Genomic DNA, 18,498 nt, shown 5'->3' on the forward strand with positions numbered 1-18,498 from the left:
AAGCAATTGCCAATATTAATAGGTTTCGAACACATATGAATTCATAATTCATAAATTCTAATCATTTCCTGCCATATTACACCATGACCAAATTGAATTTTCATAGTTTCTTAGAACAATATAAGTCCAAACCCAAAAGTCTGGAATTGTCTGGAAGAATTGTCAAAAATCTGGAAGTCTGGAAACCTGAAAAAATGTCTGGCAAAAATCCAAAAAGTCTGGAAGATCCAGACAAAATCTGGAAGGTTGACATCACTGGTTGTTACTGTTGTGTTCCGTCAGCCATTTGAGACTGTTTGAATCAAGGTTCGGCTCAGTAGTGTTCTTGTTCTCGTGTCACAAAGTCGGAATTACTTTCGTGAAATTGGGAGTGCGCGTGGTATCGGTATTGGGACCTTGTTATTACAGATGAGGCCGTTCCGGAGTTGAAAGTTTGAAGAAAATGCTGTAAAAGTGGATGTTGGTTGGAAATTTTAAAACTGTGTTGAATGGTTTTGTGAAGAATCTGTATCTGACCGAGGTGCTGTGCTATCTTGCAAATCTGTAGAAGAATTGCACCTTTCAAGGGGTTTAATTAGGGTTTTGCGCACAAAGCAATTGAAAAGTGTTCAAAATGAGTGCCAGTGCTACATCATTGTTGCGGGGATTTACCTTTGTGTTCAATCAGTGTTCCACAAGCGGAGCGAGTCGCCTGGCATCGGTGCCAGTATGCTTCGGGGACCGAATGCAGAATACACCTAGGAGTAGCAATTCCATCAGAAGCTATTCTGGTGCGAAAGCCAGCTCATCTTCTATGTCGAGAAGCACCACTTGTAGGAGTCGTTCCAGCTTTAACTTAAACGGACGGCGTAGCTATACTCAGGCAGCATCAACGTTAACACGGGAACAGCTTCACGACCTGGTTTATCGCCTCAACGAAGATGAAAGGGAATTGCTGATGAACACGCTCAAACAGTTCGAATCGAATAAACAGAAAGCACAGTTCGAAGGTGAACATTTTGACCTAAACCTTTCTCCATAACTCTACACCGCTTCTTCTAAGTGTCCTTCCAACTTTCTGAAAGCAATCCCACTCTGCCAAAAAGGATATATCAAATTCTATGCAATGAATGTGCTCTTCTGTCTCTAGTATCTTTTCTATCCTATCGAATACTTTGCACTGGAATTTCATTTCAATGAAAGTGTAAATAATATCAACTTAATTAAAGCTTACCTTCCGAGTTTCTACTTTGCGATGTTTCATTGTTAATTTTTGCTCTTGATTTTGTCTAAATACCTTTTCAAATAAGTTTCTTGAGAACTTTTTATTACCTTCAATTAATAATTTAAATAAATTTTAAGCAATGTTTAATCCCCTAATTCACTACTACTTTTTTAATACCCTATTTCAAACATTTTCACAATAAGACTTTTAATGTGAATTTGACGAAATCTGAATATTTACGTTAATATAGGCCTAATGAGGAAGAACTTGAAGTAAACAAGCTTTCAAGCAACACATGGCAAACTTTCTTTATTCATAAACTTTAGCCCAATCGAACGGCACGTGCCAATTAGCGCATAAATCTTGACCAATGACTGTGTATTAGGGAGCAATTCATCCAAACCTAATACAATATTGAACGGATCCGTCAGAATTTTCTTTTTCTTTTAGCTTGTAGGGTAAAGTAGTGTATATCATTTTCAATTAACTTTATTATTTTAAAATCAAATTTAATAGTTCGGTTTCGAGTGCATTCTAAGGAAAATAATGGTAGACTTTGAAGTCAAGTTTCGTAACAAATAGCTTAAAGGCCCCTTTACCTTAACATGGCCGGGCTGACATCGAGAAAAACATGTGCCTAATGAGAGATGAAAAAAATCGAAAAACGTATCCTGATAAAACCATCACTGAGTCAAAGCAAAGGACAAATGCACCAGAGTCAGACTGCGAACGAACCAAAGCCCTAACTCACACCCCCGTGTGCGAAATTGGCAGGAAAAATTGAGCCACTGACTGGGTTGCGGGAGCGTGGAAAATCAGAAGGATACTAAAAATAGACTCAGCAGCTGGCTGCAATCGTTCGGATTGTTGAGATTAATGTGGCCAGTTTGTTGGTAATGAGATTTCACGCGTTGTTGGATTCGTTAGAAAGGTTAACAGGTTGGAGGAGAAGTTCCATTGTTTACTAACGTAATATTCACACGGTAGTGTGCCTCAATAATTGAATAAGGACTTTGTGCCAATCGATTTCCCATCTTCAAATATTACGAAATTTGTTATAATGTAGGTTCTTAGTAGGTATAATACCTCATATCTCAAACTCATAGAATACTAATTATAGATATTTTCAAACAATTCACACTGATGGTAAATTTCAAGATTGAACTTTAAAATGATAATCCAAAAACATGAAACATCGCAAATGGTAAACTTCATTATGTAACATAAAATGCAAAGCTTAATGCACAACATTACCGAAAAAGAAAGACGCGTGCACTTATTTATCAGTCGTATTCGACGTATCTATTTTTAATTGACTTCACTGATTATATTTTCAAAAAAAAACTGTCTCAAAAAATCTACCCACTACACATTTCCAATGTCGCTGTCTTCTCTATCGTATAGTTATCATTCTCTGCAGTGTTTTGTAATCACCTCTCTGTGATAATGGCTATCTGTCTAAATCCACAGAACTGTAAACTGTGCATGGTGCTGAATCACATACAGATAGCATTGTAATAAAACGGTAATTAAAATGTCGTTATCTTTCGGTAGCTTCTTCTCTAGCTCTATCATGTGTTAGATCTCCCACGTTCAACGATAAGAGTGAATGCACGCTATTGTACTTTTCAGATTTGTGAAACGGATTTATCAATCATGCCAAAGATTCGTCGTATGTATCATTTATCATCATGCACTTTACCATTTTCAATCATAATTCATTCGTAATATCTTCTCCGGCAACTAATCCTTAAGAGAATAAATGGGAGGAAAACAGATTTTTATTTTGAACGTTTTTTCTTCTGAACAAGTTCATTCCATTCGTTTTTTTTTTGTTTCAAAGGGTAGAACTATAGCTGAAAAATCATTTGAAAGCGTTTAATTCAAATTTTCATACTTAAATTTTACTGCGCCGCGATTGTGGCTGTTCATTCATATCGCCCACATTTTCCGCAGCTGTACTCAGCCCTGACAAAGGCTGTCGGATTCAGGGAGTTGGTTGTTGTTTTCCAAGATTTTTTGTTGTCCGTAGAATGGTGCCCCGAATTTGATTCTTTTACTTGCCAGTATTGTTGAAATGTTCCGCGAAGGAAGGATGAGAAGGTGGATGATCATCTCATTGCTGCTCCTGCTGCAGCAGCAAACTTTCGGAGGGTGGGTGTTATCTTTCACGTTTTTACGAGCTTGAGCATCGGATAACGCGAGGAGCATGATGCTCTTTATTTTTCAATACGGTGAAAAATAAAACGGCGTTGGCAGACGGAATGGCACAAAGATAGAAAGCACAGAAATTAAATTTCAAACGAAAAGCTTGAAATGAAGACAAGAAATCAAAACGATGTGAGGAATATTAAATTTTGCTTTTAATCTTTAGCCGCCAGGAACATTTTAGAAGCGGCAACTGTTTTATACAAATTTTAACTGACATGAGGCAGAATCTTGACTGCAGAATTTATTTTGCAAGTCAGATCGAATTAAATTTCGTTTGTGAAGTTTTGAACCTTTTTTCATGTCAGAACTGGTATAAGAGAAATTGTAACAATTATCTAAATAGCTGGTTAAGACCCAAATTCAGAAAGGTGGCCCAAATTCTGTATTATACCAATTTCAAGTCAACATCTTGTAGAACTGATATACGAATCGATAAAAAAATGGTGCGGGGTCTATCTTATTAATAGCAACTCTAAACATTTTCGGTGATCCAATTGTTATACGAATTATACCCAATACCCAACGTATACATAGTTGTACCTTCTCCTCGACCTTCCTGGAGTAATTGGCGTCTAAAACGTTTCAATCAGTTACGTTCGATACTGCTTCGAAAGTTTACTAGGTCCAGATATGCTACGAGAAGATATCGCAGCTACAAATGATGTTGTTATCGCCGTTATGTTTCACGTACTCAAAGAAGGTTCGCCGCAATCCAAAAAAGTTCTAGAGATTTGTGAACTCAAAACGGAAAAAATACGATCTGCCTGTGGTACTTCAATTAAATGACAGAGTTGCCACGTCCTCTGTCGAAAAATGCAATTTCTTTGAGTTGCACTTCTCTAGTGTTTTTCTGTTCGATGTCATTTTCTCAGCCTGTCAGAATTGGATCTCAGAAAATCAGCATTTGATTCAGTGAATCACCATATTCTCCTGAAAAAATTGCAACGTTTATGATCATCCGAACGACTATGTGCTTGGATTAAAAGTTATCTGACGAATCGCTGGTTAGCTGTTAAAATTGGTTCTGAAAAATCTGCTGATTTTACTCCAAAGTCTGGGGTTCCACAAGGCAGCAATTTAGGCCCTCTGTTGTTCACAATTTTCTTTAATAACACTAATTTGCTTCTTTTTGAATATGGAGCTCTCCTGTATGCGGATGACCTTAAAATATTTGTGATCATAAACAGTCTGGCTGATTGTTACGGGTTACAAAGCTTTCTGGCCACGGTTGTGAGCTGGTGCGCTAATAATTTACTGGGTTTGTGCGTTTTTTCGGTAGGAAGAAACATCCATTCATATATGATTACAGCATATTGGGCGAGTCACTGCAACGTGCGGATCAGGTAAAGGACCTTGGAGTTTTGTTGGAAAGTCATATGACTTTTGACCCTCTTTACGGATTGTATTCCAAGGCACGGTGGGCCACCGCGTCCCCCAAGTTTGCAACTCTGGGTCCATGGGTACCATGGGAAGATTCGCGATATACTTCGTGTATACCTCCTACTCCCTAAACTTCACCTCCATCCTTAAATAATAGGAGTTCTATCCGCGCTAGTGCGCCGCGCACGGCAATACTCATAGACGAGACCACTTTCAGCAATACCTCTGTGTTAAAGTGTCATAAATTAAGCCAAAAAAAGCAATACCTCTCATCATTACCACTTGAAGTCTGAACTCTACTCTAACGACTTGAGAACCGACATCTCCTCACAATGACTCGAGATTTCCACACAAACCTCTCCTCTTCGCGACTCAAGGCCTGATCTCTCCTCTGCACGACTCAAGGCCCGATCTCTCCTCTGGCGACTCGAGAATCGACCTCTTATCGTAAAGACTCAGGGTTGACCACATAAACCTCTCCTCCTGAAGACTTGTGGCCTGACATCTCCTCTAACGACTCTTATCCCCGAGATTCGAGGTTTGTCACATTTATGCCCGTCGTGTGCCGAACGAGAGCAGCTTATCCTAGACTTGCGTCTGTCACAGCACATGCGCGGGACTTAACGCAACTTCTCAGATGATTTCCGACGAAGACGTCATGCTACTCCGAATCGAATGGCTCACCCGGCGTCGAGAGCCACTTTACTCGTGGATATTCCCCGATCGCGGAATAACCCTTTCCCAACGATTTCCACTGCAAAGAAGGTAAAGTCTTATCAACGCAGCTTCGATCGTTGGGAACCGCTTTACTCAGATACACCCCGAAGGTGGAGCATGCTATGGACAAACGTAGCGTACCCACGGTATCCGCTACGCAGAAGATGTTGCCTTATCTTTGTAGCTTCAATCCGTGGGGTAGAACGTACACTACTCGACAGCCCCTGTCGATGGGGTCAGTACTCCGACCGTTGTCCGGTCTTCTTCTATTCCCTTGGCTGGCAACCCTGGGATTTTTGGCCCGCTGCTTTTTCTGCCCGTCGTGTGCCAGATCGTGAGCCGCTGAGAGTCAATATTGGAGTCTACAAACCTATTTAGTATAGTGGCCGTTTGAGGCTTCGTGGATTGCACGCTTTGAAGCAATTCATCGACTAATTGTGCTCCCGGTGGTGTCAAATTGCCATACAAGTTTGATTGTCATGGATCGGCACCTAAGAGTCGATCAAATGAGCTGAAATTTGGCATGAACAATTTCAGCCCCCAATGTTTTGGTTCCGCCACATAAGGACTGTATCGAAAACTCTTTAGCAACATCTTTCTGTGAATAGAAATGAAATAAGTGATAACTGTGATTTTATTTTATCCAATTTTCACATGACATAAATTTCTATGTTACTGCGATCAGGCTGCTAACATTTCTCCCTTCTATCTCCAGAACACCAGGTAAGGCTCGAGACGGTAGGGCATCCGAACGGTTCGTTGAGGAACGCTTGAAAATTGGTTGTCTGCTTGATGTGTTTATTCTGCATCTACAAACGAACCGGTAGTGGAATCGCTGGATCTTAAGCTTCGATAGTGCAATTCGGTGTTGGAGCCACGGATTGAGATGACAGACCAAACATGTCCACTAAAATATTTAGTGGAGGGCTTGGATTGGTGGTGTCTTGATTACCGTTGAATCGAGGTTTCAATTGATTGACATGGGAGCGAATCAGCTTTCGTCGGCCATGCCAGGAATCCAGGAGCACGTTGTAGGTAACTCTGCCGATTGCCTCGATCACATGTCCAGGAACCCATTTCCAGCTGTTGGCTTCGTGAATTTTGGCGTAAGCCTCGTCATCAACCTTAGATGAAAACTGTTCGGAATCACCAGTCTGTCGGCCATCATCAGGCAGTGTTTCACAATTGCTATTGATTCACGATTGGAATAAAACTGTTTGACCGTTTCTGAATACTGCTGAGATCGGAAGGCCATCCTTTTTGGATGAACTCGGTAACTTGCTGGAGGACAGGACATTTGCTTGTCACACGTTGGACCAATTTGAAAGATGTACTGGAATTTTCTTTTTAATTGCTACATATGGCAAGAGTGAAAGGGCTTTGAAATCAACTCCGCACAAGTAAAAGGGCTGGCCACAACTAGATAATTTAGGATTTTCATTTCGCATGTATTTAGTGGATCATACCAAAGGAAAAACTCACATGTTCGGTCATCATTTGACGCACGCCGCACCAGGTGTTCTTCTTCTTCTTGACGATCTCACTTCTTCCACGCCATTATCCTTCGACGGTCGGGTTGTTGGTTGTGATAGTGTGTTGATGGTTGCCAGCAGGCTCGGGCACAGAACAACCAAAACCTACTGGTGTTACACTGACTGGTGCAAGATGATTAGCGCCGCCTGACGCTGTGCTGCCTGCATGAATTCGGCATCATGACTGGCAAATCGTCGATGGTCGTCGTCGCTTGGAAAAAGACCACGCAAGTGTCCGAACACCGGACTTCCGGAACCAACATGCAATCCAACATCTTTGCTCCGTGCACCCTTTTGCTGCGATATGGTCTGGCCGACAATAAAGGATGTGGTTGAAGTGAGCCCGTGTTCTTGAGACACAGCAGGTTTGCAGGATGCTGAATGCACAGTGCTGGAGACCGTGTGGGTAACCAATGAAGACGCTGAGGCGCCCCTTATCCGGGAACCCCACTTCCTTTCTGCTGTTGAGAAACTTCGCCTGCGTGCTGACTCCTGGAATCCTGGATCCCCGAACGGTTTTCCTCGTCTGATGATTTTCGCTTTGAACCGGTCTAATACGTCTAACAACGAATGCCTTTCGCCAATACCACCAGTGGAAGCTGAGAAAAAGTAGAGAAGCAAAAAAGCCCTGAGGACATAACCTCCTTAGTTTCGAGTTCTTGATTTGCTTGCTGTACGCTTTTGGCTTACCCGTTGCAGGGGCTGTTGTGCACACCGAATGCTGCCTTTTCCAAGGCGTGACACTGGCGATATTGGAAGCCTAAACTATAAAGCGCAACATGTACTTGATGTGCCTAATCTCATTGCCTTTTGAGGTTAACTCACCGCTTATGTTTCCGTTGCTTGCGCCCCGTATGCGATACTCGCTTGTTGCCCTTTTCTCGCTGGTTGGATTTCGACGCGATGGGCTCTTGCTTCGATTTTGTCGAGCTCCGTTTGAACACGGCGGGACAACCTGACAAAGGTACGGGAGCATATTAACGCGTTGATGCAAAATACACAGCAAAAAAAGTGTTGTGATATTACATCAAATACCTGCACATAACTTGAGTCGCCAATGGTACCTAATATTACATTTTCTTGATGTACTCGGCTGTTTGATAACTATAGAATTATTTTTGACCCGCCAACCTGCCGAATCTGCCTAAAAATGAAAAATAATCACATTATATTTGAAGCTATGGTTTTGCTTACATTTTTATAAAATTTTAGTTGTACTTACAAGCCAAACAAATACAGCTGAGGTCCGTAATCTGTTTCTTCCTTTTTGAAATGAATAACATTTGAACGTCAATTGAGGAAAACATTGACTACTTGATGCGATATCACATAGAAGGTTGTGATATTACACTACCCGACATGTTCGCATTCGCGTACGTCGTTTAGATGTATTTTAACAACAAAAAGCCCTAACACTACGTTGTCTCCACAAATTACATCATCCAGCGTTACATTTTTTTTTGCTGTGTAGGTATTTTGTTCACCCACCAGCAGCCACTGTGGTACGGTTGTTGAGTAGATGATGCCGCTTCAGCAATGTTTGCTGTTTCCGGCAGACTGGTTGACCACGCCAATTCGTTCGAGTTCCGGTTCTGGTCCAACTTGTGCCGTGTTTCGCACCACCAACTTGATCCGCGACCGAAAAAGCGCGAGTCACGCCACTCTTTTTCCGTTTTTTCCTCCACTGAGCGAAATTTCATTTTCGTTTTCTTATATTTTCCTTTTGACATGTATGTCGAACGAGGGGTTTCACGAACTTATTGAAAACCCACCCACACTGAGGCTAAAAGTGTGGTAGGTGCTTTTGCTGATCGAAATTTATACTTAAATACATGCATCATAATAAATAATGGTTACAAAGAAACAGGTAAAGATTCGATGGCTTCATCCAAAGGAACCTCACCGTCTTCTTCGAGTTAGAGCGATGCGATTATGAAATCTTCATCCGGCTTGGTGTGGCTATTGATCAGACGGGATAGAATGTCTGCGTATCCGAATCGATTGGTGGATACGTACTGAATGTCGAAATCGTAGCACAGGAGAGTAAGCGCCCAACGTTGGAGACGATTCGCTGTATGTAGTGGATTGCCCTTTCTGGAACCAACAACTCGGAGCAAGGGTTGGTGATCCGTCTGCAGAGTGAACCGTCGACCGAGCAGCATACGATGGAATTTGGTAACCGCAAAAACAAGGCTGAGTCCTTCCTTCTCGATCTGACTGTACCCGACCTCAGCTAACGTAAGCGTTCGGGAAGCATGAGCGATTGCCTTGAGAGAACCATCCGGAAATCGATGCATAATGGCGGCACCAACTCCGGATTTCGACGCGTCAGCAGCAACGTTGATGTCCAAGCTCGGATTGTAGTGGGTCAGCGTCGTCCTGATTTTCTCGAAAGCTTGTTGGCATTTTTGAAACCAGATAAACTTGACGTCCTTCTTCAACAGTGCATCAAGAGGGCGCCTAAGTTGGGGCATAGCGCGTACAAACTTCCCGTAGAAATTTACCGCACCAAGAAGGGAGCGGAGGGATGAGACGTCGGTTGTTGCTGGCATTCGGGCGATGGCTTCAATCTTCGAAGGATCTGGGCGTATACCTTTTTCGTTAACAATATGGCCCAGATGCTTGATTCGCCGCTGAAGAATGTTGCATTTGTCTTCACGAAGACGGAACCCATATTCGCCGAGCCGGTTGAAGAGTGCTCGGAGTCGTTTGTGATGGTCGGATTCGGTCTGACTGAAAATGATGATGTCGTCCAGGAACGTTTCAACGCCTTCGAGATTCGTTATCATTCCGTTCATCAACTGCTGGAATGCCCCGGGAGCGGATTTGACACCAGGAGCTAGTCTGTTGAAACGGTACAGTCCTCGATGGGTGTTGATTGTGAGCAGCTTCTTTGATTCGTCGTCCACTTCAACTTGAAGATAAGCATCGGAGGATAATTGTGCGGCTCTAGAGCAGCGTTCAGACCGGTTGAGTACTTAGGCGGCGCAGATTCTCACTTTGCCCCCCGCCTTCTTGACAACGACTATTGAGGCGGCCCACTGTGAGAAATCCAATGGGGAAATTATTCCGAGATTCTCAAGACGATCCAATTCTTCTTCGACCTTCGGTACGGACATGAATGGAATCGAACGTTTGGGCTTGAAAACCGGTCGTGCGTCTGGCTTTAAAACAGCTTGACTCGAGTTTTCGTGTAATGTCCGAGTGAGTTGGCAAACACCTTGGAAAACGCTTTCTTGTACTGCTAGATCGGTTCGGAGTGGTCTTCTTGAACTTTGTGGCAGATCGATGATAGTGGAAGAGACCACAGTCCGAACAGCTCAATCCAATTCAGGCCGAAAAGATTGAGGGATGGTTGATTGGTGACATAACACGTTCCAATCTTGGTTTGGTTGCCCATGGTGACGTCGCATTGTATTTTGCCGACAAATTGCAGCAGTTTGCCAGATGCTGATTTTGCCTGTTTGAGAGTTGGTTGTAGAGGTGGAGATCCCAGCTTCTTCCATGTTGGCTTTGAAATGACGGTTATATCGGAAGCGGTGTCGTATTGCAGCTCGATATACACGCCATTGACGGAGACGTCAATGAATTTGCGTCGTAGTCCGCTGCTGATATGATTGACAGCAAACTTCCCGTTGCTCGATTTTTTCTTGCTGTGTTGCTTCGCTGAGAGACAGTTACAGTATCCCTCTTTGTGTCCAGTCTTCCCACAGGATTTGCAGAGGTGCTTGGTCAAGGGGTATTTTCGGACGAAATGCATACCTCCACATTGCCAACATGGTGTCTTGGATAAAGTTGATTGTTGCTTACCTTTCTTCGGGGGTTGATTGTGTGGTTTCATCTGCTGCTTTTTTTTATTTGAGTGCACATACTGAAGCAGCAGATGAAGGTTGCTTCTGCTCGACCAAAGCGGTATAGTGCTTGAGGTTCTGGAGTCGTTGACATTCGACGATAAGCGTTTCCAACTTGCAGTCTCCTTCATCTGATTCCAGTTCGGAAAGTAGTCTGGTGCGGATATCGGAATCCTTCGACGATTTGAGGCCCCGGATGAAGATCAGCGTCTTGAATTGATCCGAGGTGATTCTGCTTAGCTCGAAGTCCTCAAAGCGTTTGTTCACCATTCCGGCATACGCCACGAAATCCTCCTCCGGCTGCTTGACAAGTTGAAAGCAATGGTAACTCTTGCTGAAAAGAGAAATCCGGGTTCCAAAGAGCTGTTTTGGTTTCTCGATAGTCTCTTCGAAACTAAAATCCGTCGGATGTCTCGGAAGAACGAAGTTCAGGTACCTGTCGTGGACTATCACGTTCAAACTCCTAAGCAGCAGCCGAACCTTGGCCCCATCGTCCAGCTTGGCTCCATCTTGAAGAAAAAAGTCCTCGTACTTTTGGTACCAACGGTCAAAAGTAAGGCCTTTTTTCGGATCGTAGCTGAGCTCTCGGATATTGGACGACTGAGACTCGATGACCAATTCAGAGTTGTTAGTTGGCTGGTTGGGGGCTGCTTGAGTGGTGAACCTTTCCATGACCACCATTTACCGCGCGTTCTGTTCCGCTATCTGCCGTTTTTGGTTCATAATCATTTTGAAAATGTCTTGCATTTGGTTGGAACCTCCTTCGGATGGATTGATGTTTTTCTCGACGAATTGGATGTTATTGCCTGAAAGCCACTGCAGTACAGGCTTGACGTATGTGCAGATGTCTAATCCGGCCAGAAGAGAGGAGGATACTTATGCGTCAGATCAGCTATCAGACTCGATGAGGCAGATTCTTCAAGGACAACTTGTTGCCATATTTGTCGATTGTGTGGTGTATTTTGAACCGTTTTGCGATTTGGTTGTAGGTAACACCCTTTTCAGTGCACCAAGTGTGCAGAATTTTCCTTCTAGTTTCTAGATCAATACGAACCATAACGAAGATTTTTTGTTTCGATTATAGTCGTTTTAACATCTTTATGTCATTCGCGACTTATATCAACGATGAAGTTGGCGGACAAGTCATTGATACCATAACGAAGATGAAAAAACTAATCCGAACAAATTGAATGCACACCACTTCTCCAACATGTAAACAAAATTTTGCTTGCATGCACACAGAAAAAAGTTCACCCATTTTTGAGTAAACTAGTTTTAAAAGTCGCTAATAACTTTTCGATACAGTTATGTATATGCATCTCACATTCCAATAAGCACAAATGTCTTAAATTCAACTAAAGACGAAATTATGTTGTAAAATCAAATTCTCCACAGCCGTATTATTTCTGTGATTTAAAAAAAATCGTTTTCTGTGAATATGTGTAAATAAAGTCATCGTTCAATGGACAAATGCCAGCTGTATGATAACACATATTCAAATCACCCACGCGGAAGTATTTATTAATAAGCCTAAGCCCGACATGTTATTTTCTTCAAACTGAAATTCTCTGTTTTCTGCTCCGCCTATATATGTATGTTGGAACGGGTGCCATCGTGAATGCCGACGCCATGCTGCTGCTCGACCCACCAATCGCCTACACATACACACAAACGCTTTAACACACTCACACACGCAATCCCACACGGGTCCCGAATACAACACACAGGCCAGCTGGCTGCAACGGTGTGGCGAAGTCGGTTCGGGCGCCCTTCTAAGCTGAAACCCGCGCTTGGCGATGTAGACCCCACCGGATCCTACTGTGCGGTTCCGGAAGACTGGCTGAAAAAAAAGTCTGGTAGGCAGCTTTGAGTTTTTTTTGCTTTCGTTTGCTTTTGTTTTTTGTACCACTTTGCCTTATGCCGTCAAAATATATTTAAAAAACTACACTAACAAATCTTAAATTGTTGATTAACACATTTATTTATTTTTATTGGTGAAGGTAGTTGATTTTTTTTTGGGAAATAGTGGTGTTTTATTTAAATAATCATATATTTACCTATGTTATGATAATATGTTAAACATAGTAGAATAGACTATGAAAGTTATAAAGTTTTTGTTATAAAAAGTTATTGCATCCGGTTTATCATGATAATCACCCATCAGCACTAAACTTTAACAGAGCTTAAAGTTATTTGAATTATTTTTAAAGTCATTCAATGATTATTTTGGTTGAAAATTTCCGTCAATCCAGAACTTCAATCTAACTTTACCATTTCAGAATTGTTCTTGCAGGTATTCGGGCCGAGCAGTTCCGAGCATTTTTTCTCAAAAACGTGACAAAAATCGGATATTGCAGTCAAAATTTTCCAATTCAAAAGTCGACCTATATTTGGGCTAAATCAAAAATTCAAGAGAAATATAAAACAAACACCTGAAGTTCCTATTTTCAACAAAACAAGTCAACAGCGTTCAAAATAAAAATGAAATACCTAGTTTGTTTTTAATCAAAAATGTTTACCGTCTTCGAAAAAAAATCATTTAGAAAATATTACAGCGTTACCAAGATCGGATCGATGCTATAAAATTTCAAAATCAAACCAGTAACCGGACCCTTCTACTATTAATTCTTATCAAAATTCGTACCTTGTTAAAATGAATAATGTTGCAGAAAACATCAAAAGTTTATCTTTTCATCCCTTAATCGCTATAAAATTACTTCCGCTAGATTGATTTTTTATACCACTGTGCAATGGTGGCTCCAAAGAGTGTAGTTAAAATTGCAATAAATGAAGTTCTCACAAATTAATGGGCACATTTCGATTAACTTTCAACTATGAATCTGGATTATGAATCTAAACTCTGAATCTGAATTCTGGATCTGAATTCTGAATCTGAATTCTGAATCTGAATTCTGAATCTGAATTCTGAATTCTGAATCTGAATTCTGAATCTGAATTCTGAATCTGAATTCTGAATCTGAATTCTGAATCTGAATTCTGAATCTGAATTCTGAATCTGAATTCTGAATCTGAATTCTGAATCTGAATTCTGAATCTGAATTCTGAATCTGAATTCTGAATCTGAATTCTGAATCTGAATTCTGAATCTGAATTCTGAATCTGAATTCTGAATCTGAATTCTGAATCTGAATTCTAAATCTGAATTCTGAATCTGAATTCTGAATCTGAATTCTGAATCTGAATTCTGAATCTGAATTCTGAATCTGAATTCTGAATCTGAATTCTGAATCTGAATTCTGAATCTGAATTCTGAATCTGAATTCTGAATCTGAATTCTGAATCTGAATTCTGAATCTGAATTCTGAATCTGAATTCTGAATCTGAATTCTGAATCTGAATTCTGAATCTGAATTCTGAATCTGAATTCTGAATCTGAATTCTGAATCTGAATTCTGAATCTGAATTCTGAATCTGAATTCTGAATCTGAATTCTGAATCTGAATTCTGAATCTGAATTCTGAATCTGAATTCTGAATCTGAATTCTGAATCTGAATTCTGAATCTGAATTCTGAATCTGAATTCTGAATCTGAATTCTGAATCTGAATTCTGAATCTGAATTCTGAATCTGAATTCTGAATCTGAATTCTGAATCTGAATTCTGAATCTGAATTCTGAATCTGAATTCTGAATCTGAATTCTGAATCTGAATTCTGAATTCTGAATCTGAATTCTGAATCTGAATTCTGAATCTGAATTCTGAATTCTGAATCTGAATTCTTAATCTGAATTCTGAACCTGAATTCTGAATCTAGATGCTGAAACTTAATTCTATTTTTAAAATTGCGACTCAGAGATGGGTCACGACTCAAACATTCAGTCAGCGAAACTTTTTTTGTAGAGAAATGAATCCAACTTAGATGAAATTTCAGGACTAGATAAGAGAAAATCGATGTTGAAAACATGCGAAAAAAATTCGCCTTGTCTCCCGGTGAGACGCAAGGCGCAAGATGTGGGTCTCACCGGGAGACAAGGCGAATTTTTTTCGCATGTTTTTCAACATCGATTTTCTCTTATCTAGTCCTGAAATTTCATCTAAGTTGGATTCATTTCTCTACAAAAAAAAAGAAACTTAATTCTGAATCTGAATTCTGAATCTGAGTCGTGAAATCTAAATTCTGAATCTGAATCCTAAATCTGAACTCTTAATCTGAATCTGAATCTGAATGGTAAGAATCACTTAGATTCAGTCGACGTAAACTTTATTTTGTAATAAATTTTAGTCTCTGATAAAGATTCTATAAAAATCGAAACGATGGATAAGTAAAATAAAGTCGTTTTTGCTTAAAACAAAACTTGAGACACATCCTTAATCTGAGGTCGGAAATATATTTTCAAAATTGAGTTTTAAGCTTAAATATTGAATGTTGAATATATATTTCAGTTCAAATCAAAACGTCTTTTTTGTTTTTTTTTTCTGGGATTTAAACACTCTTGCGTTGTTCGTATCCCTTTAGTGTATTAAAGGTCTTTAATTTTTTTAAATCTTTATTCAAAAACGACAATTTTGCTTCTTAACTTAATCTCTAAATTGCATGCATGATAGAACAGGTGCTCAAATATTCTTAATAATAAATTCACATCGGAAGTGTCATTTGCCGGTTTCGACTCTTCGTTACCAGGCAATCACGGTGTCAAATTGAATTGACTGGTTATTGCTATGCTATCGAAAAAAAAGACAAATCATCCCCATTCACAGTACGGAAATCACTTTTCAACTCGTCGTGCGCCATCGATGAAATCCCGGTCCCAGAACTGCCTTACACCCAGAGGTAAGCAAGCATCCCGCTTCATTGATAATATTTCATGAATATTTTATGGCCCCATGTGATGGGGGTGACCTAGTTTTGCATTTGACACCGGTTCTGATTTTGCGATGAAGTTCAATTCTCCCAAACCCAACTCAGCTCAGTTGCCCCATCCAGCCAGGTGCTGCAAGCTTCAGTCAGCCGTTTTAATACCTGAACACGGGAGTATAATTTGACTTCGTTTTACACCCGGCTGGGGAGTTGTAATTTTCCTTACTGGGAATCGGGGCCCTGTGCTGGGACGCTTGCTTCGACATACGGTTACGAACATTGTCGATATGTAGATTTTAATTTCCCATGTTCAACCCGACCGGATCCGGAAGCCAAACACGGTAACAGCAGCAACATCGACAGCGACAAACAGAACAGACAGAAGGTATAATACGCACCATCACCAAAATAATCCATCCGAACCGGATGCGACGTTCAGCAACCCGTTTTATCGTTCCCACGTCTGCTTCCAGAACGCGAGGCTTATAACGTACTTTTGAGCTTTTCCTCATTTGTATGCGCCAAGGGCAGCCGCGTGTGAAATTTGTTTCTGGTGAAAAATAGCTGCGGCCCGGAGATCGACCGGCGCTATGTTGACAGACAGCTATTCTTTTTAATCACCGTTTTTGATCGTCTTACTGGTGAAAATTCGTAGTATTCAATTAGCTTATTTTTAATTATTTCGAAGAATTTATTCGGCAGAAACTGAACTCGTGAGTTATCTGCAAGGCGAAATAAAATTAATGTAGTAGAAGCACTAATTTGAACAGGTGCCAGCTATTTGAAAAAAATCAACAAAAATTGTTATGCCATTATCGAAGCATTATTCTGGGAAAAAAATGTACAAGAATATCTGACTCTAAAAGTAACCATCTAACAAGATCCTATGCTCAAAATTTGTAGAAAATTTTTCTGTGAAGAAAATTATACCATATTTCAAATGCACAGTTTTTATGGCCTGTCTTTTAAAGACATATGGTGGATCAAACCTTTAAAAAATTGGAAATACCTGGAGAAATTTATGTGTCCATTTTACCCGACCTTGAGCTGTCCGTCTTACCAGCCCTAGCAACTTTTTACTAGCAAAATTTTTGTTGGTCTAGCTCTTCGACCAAAATTCTCTGACTTTCCTCCAGATAGTTAAAGAGAAGCCTAATAACAGGTTGGCCACTCATTCGGAAAAAGCGGGAAAAAGACGGGATTTGAAATCCACCGGAAAAATGCTGGAAAAAGCCGGGAATTCTTTCGAATAGTCGAGAATTTTTGGCTCAGTGAAAGTCTGTTCAATGAAGTGTGGTTGAAATAGATCGAAACTAGTAAAAATGGATTGACAGTTGGCATTCATTTAAGAAAGTTGATCTTGTAATGGGGGTCTGTGTTTGCTGGTAAAGATAGATAGAACTTGTACACAACAGGGGTTTGAGTAGTTAAGGTTACTCAGTCCTTTGAAACGTGGAGACAGGTAGGCTACAGGTTGATCACCAGTATCTTTCCAATTGACTTCGACCGATTTCTACCAGTTCGAAACGAATCCTCCTGACGAGCTGGATAGGTTTCGATTAGTTCAACTTGGTTCATTGAACAACGATCTGACTAGTTTCGACCATTGGCTCCTTGAACAACTACCAGTTGACAGAAACCGTGTTGGAAAGATTTAACGAAACTTCAAGCTATATTTTAGTGCATGCTTTGTGTTGTGTTGTTTCTTTCAAGCTCTTGCGTAGCAGCTGGAAATTGGATTCTCAACTAACTCGGCAATTAAAAAAACAAAAGAATCTGGTAATGTTTCCGACAATGATGTTTTTGTATTCAGAAATAGCTGTCGGTCGTTTTACTATGGATTTTTAAATAAAATGGCTCCCTTGACTTATCCCATCACTCGGTATTTATCGTGTGTTAATCCCGATGTGATTCCACCCTATCCAGATATTGTCAAAAAAAAATTAAGACCTGTGTTTAAAAGTATTCGTTGACAAGCAACACTTAAGTGGAGCTTGTGCCGAATTAAGGACGAATTCGGACAATTAAGTGCAATACCTTCAATAAAAACTTCATTATCGGATATCGAAGACAAACACAAAGATTGGACATTTTTTGGATTGAACTTATTGGCCAATCGAATAAGGATTTCTTTAATTTGACGACTTTATTGAAGAAAAGTCTAATTTTGTCTAATGGCAATGCGACGATGGAAAGAGGCTTTTTCGTTAACGCGAAATGCATAGTTGAAAACCAAACCGAGGAGAGTCTGACGGCCCAACGTATCGTATACGGAGAAATCAACATGTCAGGGGGACAGCTATAACTGTAACGAAACCGTTAATCCAGTATGCCCGCAATACCCATTCGAGGTTCCAATCTATCTATTGATTACTAGGACGTGGCCGGCGCCGTTATTGATGATTAAAGAGAGAGCATCAGTTTTGGGCATTGTGAATGTTTTGTCAATCCCAGGCATCATTCATTTGACCTCTGAACAAAATTGATGGCCTCGGTCAATCACGGAGTAGCAACCAATTGCGATTCGTTGCATTTCGGGTTCAATGTTCAAAGGTGGATGTGAGTAGTCAATCAAGCTAAGCTAAGCTATGCCCACAATTCTCACTCGAGGTGTTTCGAGTCCTTAAAAGTAAACAAAATGGAGGAAAAACTGGAAGAAACTATAGCGAAACGGAAGCTAGAGGTAAAAAAGGAGGTTAAGGAACTGGAGATGAAAGAATTGAAGGTGCTTTCCGACGCTCAGAGGAGAGAAAATGATATCAAATAATGGTTCTTCAAAGTTTT

At 40.6% G+C, this 18,498-nt stretch overlaps 1 protein-coding gene across 2 annotated transcripts in view; it reads left to right on the forward strand.

The window, feature by feature from the left end:
• The first annotated feature begins 240 nt into the window (after nucleotides 1-240).
• The window catches only part of LOC129749371 (transmembrane protein 65), a 74,789-nt gene continuing 56,531 nt past the window's right edge, over nucleotides 241-18,498 (forward strand). The window contains exons 1-2 of one of the 2 annotated variants that reach the window (XM_055744333.1): nucleotides 241-989; nucleotides 12,623-12,751. In XM_055744333.1, the coding sequence (XP_055600308.1) occupies nucleotides 614-989; nucleotides 12,623-12,751 (505 nt within the window). In that variant the 5' untranslated portion in view covers nucleotides 241-613. The remainder of the gene's footprint in view (nucleotides 990-12,622; nucleotides 12,752-18,498) is intronic. The other variant, XM_055744334.1, reaches the window with a different exon arrangement.

The sequence above is a fragment of the Uranotaenia lowii genome, chromosome 2 (assembly GCF_029784155.1).
Source record: "Uranotaenia lowii strain MFRU-FL chromosome 2, ASM2978415v1, whole genome shotgun sequence".
Taxonomy (NCBI): domain Eukaryota; kingdom Metazoa; phylum Arthropoda; class Insecta; order Diptera; family Culicidae; genus Uranotaenia; species Uranotaenia lowii.